Genomic DNA, 14,608 nt, shown 5'->3' with positions numbered 1-14,608 from the left:
GTAACCTCGAGTGAGTCCTCATGGGGGGGACAATTAAAGCATCAGTGTAAAACTGAACCTCACAACTTTGCTTTTTTCTGGCTGCTCTAAATTAGGCCGACCAACAGAAAGCCTCAGCAGTCATTAAAAAGAGGGTTTACCCCCTTTGGGGCATGAATGTGCTCATCAGATGCAGATACTGTATCATGTGCAAAATTAGCATTTTGGCTGGAGAGTGATGCTGAAGAACAGAGCAGATCATGAAGAAGGTTCGTACTCTGAGCGCCATGAATATGATCTCTAAACTTCAGATCAGCCAATTAGTGTTCGTCATTTGTAGCCGTGCTACAAACCTTGATGTTTGAACATTTGAAACAAATCTTTGCCATCACATTTACTTTTATCTGTGGAAGCACATCGACATAATGTCACTTCATCAATGTTGGCTCAAAGAAGAACTGAAGAAAAGCTCAACAAATAAATTGTACATTAAAGGACCCGTGAAATGTACGTGGTACCCGCTGGTTGACTCTTAAAGAGCTGCAGGTCTGTCTGAGCTGCTCTGTAGTCGTCCAATACTGTATCCACTGTCTGCTGTTCCTGTGCTGCTGTCTCTGGAGACTGTCACCAAAGAGAGAAAGAGCTTGATACAATTAATTCACCTCAGACCCTCATCGCCACCTTTGTTTATTTGTCCTTTCTCAGAGTTCTCGCCTTACATCCGTTCCCTTTCCCTCTCTCTCTCACTCCCTCTTCCACTGACCAGCTGCTTTCCTCTTCTCCACCCTCTCCACTGCTACCTGGCCCAGGGAGGACCAGCCCACCCCACCCCTTCCCACCCCTCCTGGTCCCGCAGGTAAACCAGAGACGCCCGGGGCACACCCTGGCTAGGAAAGGCCCAGGATCGCCTTACGGCCTAGTTGAAAAGGGACCTTTCTAAAACAGCGGGTGCATCACAGCCCCTCTTTGAACAAAGGGCCAGGGGAGTCGAGGGACCAGACCCCTTTCAGGGCTTTGTCTGCCCTCCTGCTCTGAGCTCTGAGTGAGACAGAGACTTGGACTGCGCTCAAGAACTGGGATTGGAGAAAGTGACGGAGTCATAAGATCAAGGGCTGCAGGAGATTCCACTGCATTTTAACACTGTCTAATAAGCCAAACTAAACATGAGCTTTGAAAAACAGCATGAAACCAGAATGGAAGTCAGTCTTTACAGCCCGAATATGCATTGATTTTACATCCACATTAAAACTGGACAGAGTCTGCTTGAAAATATGTGTTTTTGGACATCTAGCATAGATATAACTATCTTTTCAACAATATTTTATAGACATGTTTAAGTTTGAAGCATGTTGCTGCAGATTTTTTTTTTGTAAACATGTTATTGTGGATCTCATGTTACCTGACAGGAATCATTTTGTTAAAGCATCAGTGCATTTGAGGAGATATGGAGCCCTAATCCTGGGTCCCACTGACAAACTAAACCCCAGAGAGGGAACCACTTAACTCCACAGACAGGTAAAGTGACCTGTGTGTGTGTGTGTGTGTGTGTGTGTGTGTGTGTGTGTGTGTGTGTGTGTGTGTGCATGTGTGTGATATGGCTCAGTCAAGGCAAACCTTAAGTACCTGAAAATCCCCCTCTTAACCTTCAATCTCCTGCTGAACTGCTGCTGAAATTCAACTCACAGAGGCGGCACTAAATGGCAAGAGCAGTTAAAAAAATGTATTTAGTGTTGCGCCTCGAAAAAGTTTGGAGACTTCTGACTCAGTTTTAATAAATGCTCAAAACTGATGCCTTGGACGTGAAGGTATCATGACTTTCATATCTTGTCAAGCTCCAAAAACCTCACAGCTTCCCATAATGCAACATGTCTTGCATAAGACCTTCCAGGGAACGGTCAGCAGAAGGCGTTACAGACTTATATACACAGTATCACCCGGTGGATGAGATAGAAGAGCTTTATACTCTGTCATCTCTGATTTACAAAGCTTACAAGCATGCTGCAAGAAGAATACTGTGTATTTAAAGTAATATGTAATACGCACAATGCAGTATTTATTGTCCCCCATCCCTGTTGCAAAAATCGCATCAAAAATCAGCACCTACATTGTCCTGATGCTACTTAATTTAAAATGGTTTTACTTTGCTCCAAAAAAAATTAAATATCATATACTGTATGCTGGCAGCTGGTCTCATTTTTCATTCTCAAATGTTTTGAGGAGTTGCAGCATGTTGCCACGAGGGGTCAATGTGACCACATTCACAAACAGCATCCATGTCTGAGACAGCGAACAATAATTCATGATCTCTTCCTGTTCATGATGGTTATTTTCTGTTTAGATTGAGCCTTCATATTTTAGTCTGACTTTCTCTGTCCAGAAGTTATTTAAAGGATCACATTTAAGTAAAGAGAAGATTAAATAGTGAATGTGAGGCATCCATTGAAACACTTGTCTCTGGTGTAGACATTTAATATGAAAACACGCTTATGAAATACATAAATCAGAGATTGTATCAACATGTAGGGGCAAAGTAATCCCAACATTTTACAATGTAATACACTTTTGCTATCATATTGGAATTATTGTACTGGTTTTCATTATATTCGTGTATATGTGTTACTGTATTTATCAGTGATGTAGGTATTATTCTATTAAGGCAAAAATTATAGAGTCTGTACTTCTTCGATCCCACAATCATTTCTTTATTCACAGATGCTGCACTCATAAATCTGCATTTCCACAATCATCATTAATATGTGTATATATATATATATATATATATATATGGCCTATCACACATGACAATAAGCATGTATTCGTTTTTAGCCACATCGGCCACAGGAGACCACAAACAGCTGGAGAAAATCCTTTGATGAATATACAGCTAAAGGATGAATCCGATAAAATTCATATTGAAAAAGATGAAAATGAGGCAATAATGAAAGATAAGGAAAAAGAAAATGTAAAAGCACTCGGGTCACGCGCAGCCTTATTATGAGACACATTAGTGTTAAATGTTTAAAAATGTCAGGGAAAAATAAAACAAAAACAAAACTTTCTGCATGATTATGATGATGATTATGATGAGACGATCTGTTCTGGTAATTTGAGCGAACTGAACCTTTGACTTCTGTCGTTGCCTGCAAGACAAAGTCGAGGGTGAACCGCTCGCGACACGGATGGGATGGATGACATTGCGGAAGGGCTATTCCTGTATCCTGACCCCTCCCCTTCACAACAGCACACAGGGAGTCAGGAAAAGCTTCTTCATCAGCAAGAGCGGAGTCAACAGGCGGATCAGAAACCACCCGAGGTCCAACACCCCGCCGCACGGATGGCCCAGGCGAATATCTCGGTCACGGAGAGCCAGTTCAGGTGTCCCGTGTGCCTGGACATCCTCAAGGACCCGGTGTCCACCCCCTGCGGACACACCTACTGCATGTCGTGCATCAACAACTACTGGGACCAGGCGGATTCGGGCCAGTTCAGCTGCCCCCAGTGCCGGGAGACGTTCAGCCCTCGGCCGGTGCTGCGGAGGAACACGGTGCTCGCCGAGGTCGTCGACAAACTCAAGCTGAGCGAAACGCTCACGGCGCCCGAGCTTTACCTCGGGGGGGTCGGGGACGTGCCGTGCGACTTCTGCCCGGTGGAGAGCAAGCTGAGGGCGGTCAAGTCGTGCCTGGTTTGTTTGGCGTCCTTCTGCGAGCTCCACGTCCTGCCGCACCGGGACGTCGGCACGCTGCGGCGGCACAAGCTGGTGGCCGCGGTGGAGTGTCTGGCGGAGCGGCTGTGCGCGCAGCACCGCCTGGGTCTCGAGCCCGCGGGGGGCGGCTCCGAGGCGGAGGCCACGGTGGAGTGGAGCGGGGACTGCCTGCTGTGCGAGGCGGACCAGGAGGAAGTGCACAATGTGGACGCCCAGAGAGCCAGGAGACAGGTGCAGAGACACAGTTCAGGTTTTGTAACGTGATCGACGCGCGAAATATCTGATCCATAACATTTTCATTTAGAGGATCCTCAGCGACCAGAATAAAGCTCTTTAGACCAGATTCTCAAATGTTTGGTCTGTGGAGTCCGTCCAGATTCAACAAACCTATGTATTACTTTAAGTGTTGATCCATGTGCATCATCCCAAACTCTTATTTGGGTTGATGTGTACATGCAGACTGGACTGGCTCATATTCACCTTTTCCTTCATATGATTTGAACCAGACAAAGGTCATCGTGGTGAATGAAAGTCACCAGAAGTTGTTTCAGATTTGTTTTGATCCTAACAAAGTTCGGTCCAGCTGATGAGCTGCTTCTGAGTCAGTTTGATGTTTGTTTACAAGCCCTATAGTTCACATTTAGTGACTGGGCAGTGTGCATCTGTAGTACACTTTATCTCTAACTATCGTTTGGATTGAGGAGAACATGCTGGAGGATGCATAGTCGCAACCCGACAGACCGACAGCAGCATGCTGAGCTGATTTCACTGTCATTTGTTGATAACTTGCCAGAAAAAAACATTTTTTGCATCAACAATCATGAAGTTAATCTTTAACATTCCAGATGGTGCATGCATTATTTTTTAATAATAATTAACTTCCAATATAAACAACAATAGATACTTTAATAGATAAAACACCTGTGAGCATTACTAAACCACCACAGCTCTCACCTATAATGGGAAACCATTAATCCAGGAGTGTAAATATCAACAGATGTAAGTGCAGTTCTGCAAACAATCAGTGCAGATTATACTAAACACACACCACATGCACGAAGAATAAACGGCTGACTGTATCCGTCTGTCTTCATGTCTAATAATCGTCTGTGTGTCTGTCAGCTCCAGCTTCAGGAGTCTCAGAGGGTGATTCAGGAGAGGGCGCGAAGTGGAGAGAGAGAGCTGGAGGAGCTTCAGCAAAGCTTGGAGTCCCTCAAGGTGAGACACACATACACATGCACACACACACAGATGACCACTCTTCTTCTTTGCTAAGCAAGCTTTTAGCTGATAGCATACACAAAAGTGTGGGTCCCGCATGTCAAAACACCTGGAATTTTCCTTAAAAAGCACCAATGGTATTTATCCAATAGCTCACCTCCTAAAGAACGAAGCGTGCCTCTGTCATTGTTTTGTTGTTGTGTGGCACCTTTCACACACACAACGCAGCTCAAAGTGCTTTACATCAAATTGTATTAAATAGCATTTAAACATTAAGATTGAGCATCAGTGAGTTTCAATAAGAGCGAGATTAAAGAAGTTAGTCTTGAATCTTAAAGGCATGAGCAGTTGTTGTATGGTGGATATTTATAGTCGGGTTATTCCACAGTCTTGGTCCATAATAAGAGGAGGCAGCTTGTCCAAACGTTTTGTCTCAACTGATGATACATTTAATGCTGTAGTGTGCATTGAGCTAATGCAGTGGTTAGGGGTTTCGCATTAATACGTGGTCTGACTTTTGCAGTATTTCTCAGATGAAAAGCTGCAGTCAGTCTGCGCACTAAGGTTCAGATCATTGTCTGTGAGGACACATTTATTCTGCTCTGCCAGAGTCCACTTTGAATTCTGTGCCTTTTACAATCAGTGGCAATAGCTCTTCATTTCGTGTCACACAGTTATTACACATCTAATCTGTAATATAGTTTTAAGGCCTTCTGTCAAATGAACTTGGATGCAGTGTTTTCCATTTGGAGTCGCTGCTCTGGTGCATTAAATCAAGCGCTCTTTACCCACAAGTCTTACAGTTTGTTCATTTTATGCAAACTGTGATGAACCATTCCCTTCTTCCTGAACGTTCTGTTTATTTCTAGCAAACCACAGTGATGTTTTGTCAAAGTTTGCATATTTTGAATGAAAGATTTGCACATTTTAATCAAGCTTCTATAATTACGTAGGTCATTTATGCAGCAATTTTTAGGTTGATTAAGTACAGAATGAGATTGAAAACAGTTTCCTCTCCAACTGCAGCACAGTTGTCGCTCCCAGGCGTGGATTAATAACTCTGATCAATGACTGCGATCTTAACAGTAAGCAAAGTAATTCATGCCAGTCATACAGACAGTAGTGTGTCATGGTACAGTATGTGCTATGTAAAGCACATGAGATAGAGTTACATAAATAGACTTAACTGACCAGGACAACGTGCGCGCGCGCACACACACACACACACACACACACACACACACACACACACACACACATCCTCCCCTGTAACATCAGGCTCACACACTCACTTCCCTCTATCTCTCTCACACACAAACGCTCGCCTCACAGGAGCTGTTGTATCAGTTTTCCCTGCAAAGCTAATTTAAGTTCCAGTTTCTATGCCACTCCTTCAGCCTTCCAGGAAAGCCTTTTCGTCAGCCTCCCCCTGAGCATCGTCTCCATCCGTGGCTCCTCCAGCTCATTGGAAAACCACAGCATTAGCTCACTAAAACATGAGAATGAAAGCAGCCTTTAATCAGATGTTGGATGTCAGTTTGGTGTCTTGTCAGATGGCAGAGGTTACATGATGATGTGGATAACCTGCACTGAGGCTTTCTTTGTTTGTTTTCGCTGCATAGAGACAACACGTACTGCAACAGAAATTAAGTTAGAGTTACAATGAAATGACAACTTTTCTTAGTCTGATGTTCCTGCTTGTAGGTGATGGAGTGGGACATAAAGCATCATCCTAAACCGTAAAGCAATGAGATGATAAGATAAAGTTGAGAAATACGAGTCGATCCGAGGGCTAGAAACGGTCGCGTATTTGTTTTTTTTCATGTGTGCTTTGGCAGATGAGGTTGCTTCGCTCCGCTCTTTAAGCGCTCTGTCTGTGTTTGTGTTTCAGGTGTCAGCGTCGGCTGTTTTGGAGGACAGTGAAGCTCTGTTTGCAGACATGGCACTGCGCCTGGAGAAAACCAAGGCAGAGGTGAGGAGCGGCAGTATCAGCTGTAATGTTACCAGGAGTTGTTGCAGCTGGAGTGAGGGTATTAATAGCAGCATTCCTCTTAGACAGCAGTGCAGTAGTGGTACCGGTAGAAGTAGTTTTAGCGGTTGAAGCTAAAATAGTCCCACTAATAGACTGTCAGTTGTAGCAGTAGCTGTAAAAGTAGCACAAGTAATAAACATCAACACATCTCAGGGAGTTCATGGGAGCTGTAGTTGTTAAGTGCTAACAATGCTAACAAAAGAATCATTGTTACATCTTTGGTAAAATATCTTGAGCAAGTCAGACTGGCAGCACTTAGCAACTGAAATCCATATATAGTGACAGAAATGTACAGCACTTTGACCGCAGCACAGTAAAACTCTGCTTTTAAAGGATCGGTGAACGTCACCCCTCATTTTGGATTACAACGTCTGCTTGTCGTGCCGCAGGTTCGAGCGAGGCTGGAGGCGAAGGAGCGGGCGGTGGTTGGGAGGGCCGAGCGAGACATAGAGATGCTGGAGAAAGACCTGGAGGAGCTGAGGAGGAGAGACGAGGAGATCAGTCAGCTCCTGCAAAGTGAGGACAACGCCCATTTCTTACAGGTGAGGCGGAGGAAGAGGGAGGATGTGAGCGGTGCCACCGATGTAGCTGTTTACATTTAGCTCATAATAAGTAGGATTTTGAATGCAGGACTTATATTGTGTTATCAGTGCTTCCACATAAGTAAAGGATCTCAATACTTCTTCCATCACTACACATTAGCAACTCATGTATTTGATATTCTCCCCATCTAATGCATCCCGGAGACCATCAGAGCTCACCAGAGCGCTCGCTTAAAACGCCCAGAGAGATGAGTTTGTCGGTGAATGATGGCAGAGGAAGGATGGATGAGGGGAGAATGAGTCAGCAGTGAGCAGTGGAAAAAGACAGCACACGCTTAAGTGCTGTTTTCAAATTCAATTGCACAAGGAATTAAGGGAGCAGGGGAGGGCGGCCCGTAGATGCTGTGCTGTATTTTCCACTCTCTCTCTTTATCGACCCAGGCGGCTCCTCTGCTATGCGTCCCTCTCTCCGCCGGTCGGCACTCCAGGGCCCTCAGCCTGCCCACAGAGGCCTTCAGCGGCGCCAGGAGAGCGCTATGCCACCTCCGCAGCCACATGGAGGAGGTCTGCAGGGAGGAGGTTGACAAGATTAGCCGTGCAGGTACAGCAGATGACCTCCAGGCAGGAGTCATGAAGGATGACGTGATATTCTAATTTACTAAACAAACATGCAGACGCCAACTCATACTGTGTTTACGTTTCTCTTCCAGTTAATGAGAATTACGTGTCTGGCGGAGATTGTGTAAAAGGTAAGCATAAGAAACCTGATACACACACACACACCCTGGGTGACAGTGTCAGGTCTGAGCTGACCCATTTTTACCAGGCTGCAGGTTTTGACATGACACTTAACACTGCGAGGGACAGCTGGACGTCTTAATTATTCACGCTGAAGAGGACGGGACGACGTCTGATACGACGTGCCGTGGCTCACGTCCAGCTCCGCTCCGCTCTGATCGGTTCAGTTTAGTTCAATCGGAAGCAATCAGATTCTGTGCAGCTGTTTAAACTCAAATTAGTGTTTCAGTGACGGCGACAGAAACAATAAATGGTGCTGTAACATAACAAGGGTAGAAACAGTGAGATAACTGAAAACGTCTATGTATGAAGACTGTCCACAGCTCCGCCTGTGGATGCTCCTGACTAACTGCGACATTGTTGTGTTGCTTTGTTTTGTTATTGTTGATATTGTTGAGCTTTAAAAAAACATATATCAAATATCATATCCATTGTATTGGGGAGGTGGCAGAAATCTCAGTGCAGAGAACTCCAAACCGCAGCCAGCAGTATCTTCAGGGCAGCTTGGGGGTAAGTGGATAAATAAATAAATAAATAAATAAAACTGACCCTTTAACTCACACACAGCTGATTTTACCTTAATTAACAGCTGGCTAATTTCGCCAGTGTGTCACTTTTATGGGAATAGTTTGGCATTTTGGGAAACACACCAGATTGATGCCACTCTCATATCTACCGTACAATATGAAGCTGGAGCTTTATAGCTAAGCTAAGCTAACTGTTCCCAGGCCCCCAGCTTCATATTGAACAGACAGATGTTAGAGCCGCATACAGTTGCGAAGCGGGAGTTATTTCACGCCCCCTTGCTTCAGAAAGTAAAAACCTCATAGACAGGTGGAAATAAAATCACTTGAAATTCTACACGTGGTGTCTTTAGTATCTGGCTCTAATGCTGCATGCACACGTGCTTTGGTAAGGTTTGCTCATTAACAAGGTGGTGTTACTAACTCGAAAATGAATCTGATTTATTGGATTTCTGGCCTCGTTATTCTTCAGGCTCTTTTCTGTGTGGGTGTTACTCTGCTTGTTCCCTCTTTTGCCTGTCATACACATTTGTTACGCATTTGTGTCATTTCTTTTTATTTCACATCTTGTCTTTTAGGTGAACGGTTGTATTAAATAGCAGTTTCTCGTTGTGTCTTCTTCCCTTGTGTCCCCTATCAGCAGTGCCGGTGTCGTTCCCGCTGTCCTCTTTGTCCCTGCAGCCGGCTGATCAGAGGATGAGGGCAGTTTTCCTCAGGTGTAAGTACCGTGTCTCTCCTCCTCAGAGTCTCCACCTCTTCATAAACATTTTTGTCTTTCTCCATCCCTTCCTCGCTGCATCGTTCCTCCTCTTGTCCTTTTCCATCCTTTTCTCTTCTTGCTTCTCGTTCAGCAGATAATAAGAGTCCTGCTGTGAAATGTGAGAGCCCAGTCTGGGTCCTCATCAATGATGGATGGCAATCATACTGTATTTATGACATCCAGGTCTGTCATTAAGACCAGTGTCGTGTCCCAGCAGAGACAAGCCAGCTGACAGGATGACAGGGCACCATCACCTTGTCAGGCATTAATAATTCATTCGGTCAGGGGAGGATTAAGGCCATATGTGTTGTTTATCTGACCCGTGCCAAAATGTCAACCTAAACACTGGGCGGTTCAAGATCTGTTGACCAGTCTGTGTCCCACTTAACTCTGAAACTTAGGAAAAACTATGAGAGCGGCAGAGTAGAGAGGAGAAACAGGAAAGCAATATCTTTGAGGTCAGGAACTGATGCATCATTACTGGTTTCAGCCAAGTCGAGCAAAAACAACTTTAAGTAGACTGATTCCACTTCCGTCTTCAGGTTTAATTGCGTGTATGTGGTCATAAAATAAAGTGAGGGATCGCCAGAGTCATTAAGATTCATCTGCTGGGAACATGAAATTTCCATCTATCCATTAGTTGTGGAGATACTTCAGTCTGGACCAAAGTGGTGGATTTACAGACAGACCAGCATCATCATCCCTGGAGCCATGGCGCTAGTGTGGCTATAAATGATAAAAAAAATTCAATTATTTCTTTTCTTTGTAACCATTGACGTGTCTAATTTCCAGTTATTCAGAAAAAAGGCAGGACATTTTCAAATCTGAGCTGCTGGAACCAGTGACTTTGCTAAATATTAGCTTCCTAAATGACCAGCGGTTAGTTAAAAAAAGCTGATTATTAAAGTCATTGCCAGCTAAATGTTGGTCTATCAGCTGATGAAATAAATGGCTGATCGTGGTTCTCCAGGCGCCAGCTCAATGACCAGCTAGTCAAAACAAATGTCCTTCCAGGGACGATAAAGAGTGTCTATTCCAGATACTGCGGCAACAAAACACCTTTACATTTCAGGAGTTGGGACACTGGTTGCATCATTTTCTGCAGATCAGAGCAAAGGTTTTGGTCGCTGGCAGCACTGCAGTAATCTCTGCATGGCTGCTTCTCCAGTCTGGATGTTCACTCCGGTGTTTAGGGGCCCCGTCAGTGTCTCATGCAGACTATCATGGTTGGTTGGGGCTGTAAAAATCTCACTTCCTGTCTCTTTCTTCTTTCGGTAGTTTCATGTCGCTTGTCCTTGGACCCTGATACGGCCCACCCGACTCTGGTTCTCCTCGAGGGGCCTCAGGGAGCCCACTGTGGCGAAGAGCCCCAATCCTACCCCCCTCACCCGCAGCGCTTTGATTCGGTGGCACAGGTCCTGTGCAGGGAAGGACAGTTTGGCGGTGCTAGCTACTGGGAGGTGGAGTGGAGGGGTGGAGGATGGGTCGACATCGGCGTCACCTACCGAGGTATCGGACGCAAAGGTGGTGGAAAACCCTGCCTGCTCGGACGCAATGAGAACTCCTGGCGGCTGAGGTGTACGCACGCTGGATACGCCGCCTGGCACGACAACCGCAAGACCACGGTGGCTGCGCCGCCCTGCCCCAGAATCGGCGTGTTCTTGGAACGCCAGAAAGGAGCGTTGTCCTTCTACAGCGTGTCGGACACGGTGGTGCTCCTGCACACCTTCCGCTGCCCGTTCTCTCAGCCGCTGTACCCGGCCTTCCGCCTGGACCTGGACTCCACCCTGCTCATCTGCCCCCATGAGGGAGGCAATGGAAACCCAGCCTAATGTTGCCCCCTCCTCATCCAGGACCCTTCATTTCAATGCTGCAGGAAAGGGCTGTTCACTCCGCTCATGAATATGGTCATTAAAAAATGAAGAGGCTGCTGGTGGAAGAACATCAGGAAGAAGCATCACAGTCAGGAACACTTTTGTTTTTTCCAGACGTCGTTTTGCAGAGTCTCTCCCTCTTTGAGTGTCTCATTTTTTTTCTTTTGCATCGTTCCAAAGAATCTCTTTGATTGTAAATACCTGTTTGGATCACTGTCAGGCTGAGCTGTAAAGCACATTTGCATTTTTAACAGCGTGCATTATGACTTGTCATAGCAGGAAAAGCTCCAGTGTTGCTAATAACACTAACAAAGGCTCTGTTCTGTTGAAGTGTGACAGTACCAGGACGCTGAAACTGAAACCGCCATCGCTCATTTTCTTATATTTACCTGTGCTCTTCCTGCTGTAACAAGTCAACATGTCTGCTTTGAAACAGGCACATTCAACAAAGATCTTCAGAGCATAGAGGTGCTGTGATGGATAGAAACGTCTGAAAACCGTCCGCTCTCTTATGCTTGAAATCTTTTTTTTTTTTAATATGCTAATCAACAAGAAAAGTATGTATGGGACAATATTTTTTAGCCTGAATCGACTATACAAAGACACTAAAAGGTATTCGCCCGATTTCTAAGTACATTTATGGCATTTTTTTGTACATTGTTCGAGTATCAGAGGGTGGATTTTTTTTATTTGACTCTCAACGACAGGCTGAACATTTAGTACCTGCGACTACTTGAATGCCCGCAGCAAGAGATGTGTCTGTATCAGCCTCACTGCCATGTGACATGAGAAACCTCATTCAGATTTTCTTAATGAAAATGTTACCTGCAACGGTGACCTCAGCTTCAGGTTCAGACGCATTAAAGGCCATATTGTAGCATTTTTATTTTTTTTTATTTTTTTTTTGAGGCGCTTTTGGGTAATTTCGGTGAGTTTTTTGTGTCTTTAAAGTAGAATACCATAAATTAAAGGAATAGTTCACCTGTAGCTGGTTAGCTTAGCTTGCTTGAGACTTGATTCCAGTCTCTGTGCTAAGCTAAGCTAACCAGCTGCTGGCGGATGCTTTGCATTTACTGTTGGCAGAAGTGCAAAGCCGAATTCCCGAATGTCAAACCGTTCCTTCAAGGCCACATTCACATTGCAGGTCTTCATTCATTCATTTCCAGTTTCTGTCGTTTCCATATCATCATATCATAATATCTGTGTCAGTATATACGTGACTAATATTCAGTAACAATATGTGATTACATATTTTAAAGTGATGCTTTAAGGGACGCATTTGCACACACCATCATTTCCATGGTCATCTCCACTATATATGCTAATGCTGTGTCGGGCCACCACATCCTGGCAGTCACTTGGTGGCCTGTGGTGAACGACTTCAAATATACTTACTGTCATGGCAACCCTGGTTAATTATGTTCATCAGAGAAACGTGCTTTGCATGCTTCCAAATCTAATCCTATTATTATCTCATATCCAGTCATACTGTATTTAATCAACTCTGGTCTCATTATTACCTCATATGCATTCAGTCAAGGTTAAGAGTTGAAAAAATGTCACTTGCTGCAATTTTAAACGGACCACATTGATGAAAGAACATCAGATGGGTGTTAAATACGAGGAAACATACCCAAACAAGGTTTAAGCAAGACTGCCACTGTTTCCCCTTCAATTGTAGCATTAGAAGCGAGAAGGATCACTTGCAGCGCTGATTGTAACGCGTAATTTGAGATGCGAGTGACCTCTCCTTCCATCTGAGTGGACGCCATACTGCAGCCGCAGGTTTTCTGGGATTATGATGTTATTTTTCAATGCCTCATTGAAATTTCACTTCTGAATGGTGCTATTCCAGAGGATGGTGATCACTTGACCGAGCACTGTGTGAGGCCTTTAAACCAATCGCATATTTTAATTCCAAAGACACAACAAAATCACACAAGAGAATCTAAGTCATAACATTTTTCGAGGGCATGTTCTAAAGTAGTCTAAAAAATCAAAACAGCTTCATTAGTAAGAAAACGTATTACATATATTACCACTGAAAACCTAACGGGTATTACATCTATGCTACACAATACACTGGAAGTTATGATTCCACACAAGCATCTCTGGAAATTAGATTTCTGAACTTGCCAACCTGATCTTATCAGTCCAAAGTAAGAAACATGTTTTTGCCATGAAGTGCATTATTCCACAAGCTGTAACACGAAGTGAAGTGTCCATGCTGGTCTGTAAACTTTTACCTTGTAGCATTTCCTCCATCTGTTTACCCGCTGCACTTCAATTACTGTTCTTTCATGTGATTGTAAAATATGGTGTAATTGTCTGAGTGTTGCTTTTTCCAAGTTGAGTTCATTCCACCTTGGTTCACAATAAACAGGTCCATGGAGGTCTGAATTGGCAGTCTGAGGCTGTTTTGTGCTGTGAACTGGAAATATTGATGCACGTTAACAAGGATTTATACAAGAGTTGTTCCCACAGCTAAATACTGCCTTTGTCACGCACTAACCTGGAGTCATGGAAGTGTAGAGTGCACACAATAACAAATTGTCATTTAATGACTCCCCTTCTTCTAAAAAAAACATTTACTTGCACCCAAACTTGCATCCTCCTCTCTGTGGTGTCCCACAGGGCTCTACTTTCAGCCCCATTTTATTCACCCTATACATGTATATACACATCCCATCGACATGCAGATCCCACTCCAATATGATGTCTTTTAAACCCCAATGACCTCAACAGTCTTAGGAAAAGCAACGTGACTCGCTTGTTGGGACCTGAACTGTGGACGCTGCAGTTACGTGACATGCACCTCAATCATTAGGCTACCAGAGCACCCTCGGAAGAGAGTGAGGGTGGAGGTAAGTGGGGCATGTGCTAATTGATTCATCATTTGACATGAAAATAGCTGATAACAGATTTGGTAATTAGTCATTTAAGTCTTATATCACACCCTGTTGCTAAACGGTGGGTGCTGTTTCATAGTTGTGAGAATTGTCTGCTTTTATCTGCTTTATGAGTGCGCTTTAATAAGTATGGTGGGGGGGGGGAATTTACAGTAGGTAAAGCAAAACACGAATTTGATGTCACCAGTTAACTGATTAATCATTTAGTCAATTAAAACAATAGATCACAGCTCTGCCTGCAGTCTCTGGTTTTACCCTCGGTGTTG

The 14,608-nt window shown here is 44.3% G+C and overlaps 1 protein-coding gene across 3 annotated transcripts; it reads left to right on the top strand.

Moving 5' to 3' along the window:
• Positions 1-3,218: 3,218 nt before the first annotated feature.
• On the top strand, positions 3,219-13,833 carry LOC143320102 (E3 ubiquitin/ISG15 ligase TRIM25-like). Of its 3 annotated transcripts, none has more exons than XM_076729532.1 (9): positions 3,219-3,913; positions 4,805-4,900; positions 6,795-6,875; positions 7,325-7,477; positions 7,919-8,078; positions 8,188-8,226; positions 8,720-8,785; positions 9,443-9,517; positions 10,838-13,833. In XM_076729532.1, exons 1-9 carry the CDS (start codon positions 3,314-3,316, stop codon positions 11,389-11,391), a joined length of 1,824 nt encoding a protein of 607 aa, XP_076585647.1. In that variant the 5' UTR covers positions 3,219-3,313; the 3' UTR covers positions 11,392-13,833. The 3 variants fall into 3 exon arrangements, with proteins under 3 accessions (XP_076585647.1, XP_076585646.1, XP_076585648.1); XM_076729531.1 differs by having other exon boundaries at positions 9,440-9,517; XM_076729533.1 differs by lacking the exon at positions 8,720-8,785 and having other exon boundaries at positions 9,440-9,517.
• The last annotated feature ends 775 nt before the right edge of the window (positions 13,834-14,608 follow it).

The sequence above is a fragment of the Chaetodon auriga genome, chromosome 4, assembly GCF_051107435.1.
Source record: "Chaetodon auriga isolate fChaAug3 chromosome 4, fChaAug3.hap1, whole genome shotgun sequence".
Taxonomy (NCBI): Eukaryota; Metazoa; Chordata; class Actinopteri; order Chaetodontiformes; family Chaetodontidae; genus Chaetodon; species Chaetodon auriga.
The sequence above is the reverse complement of the archived record's forward strand: the minus strand, read 5'-3'. Positions and strand labels throughout refer to the sequence as shown.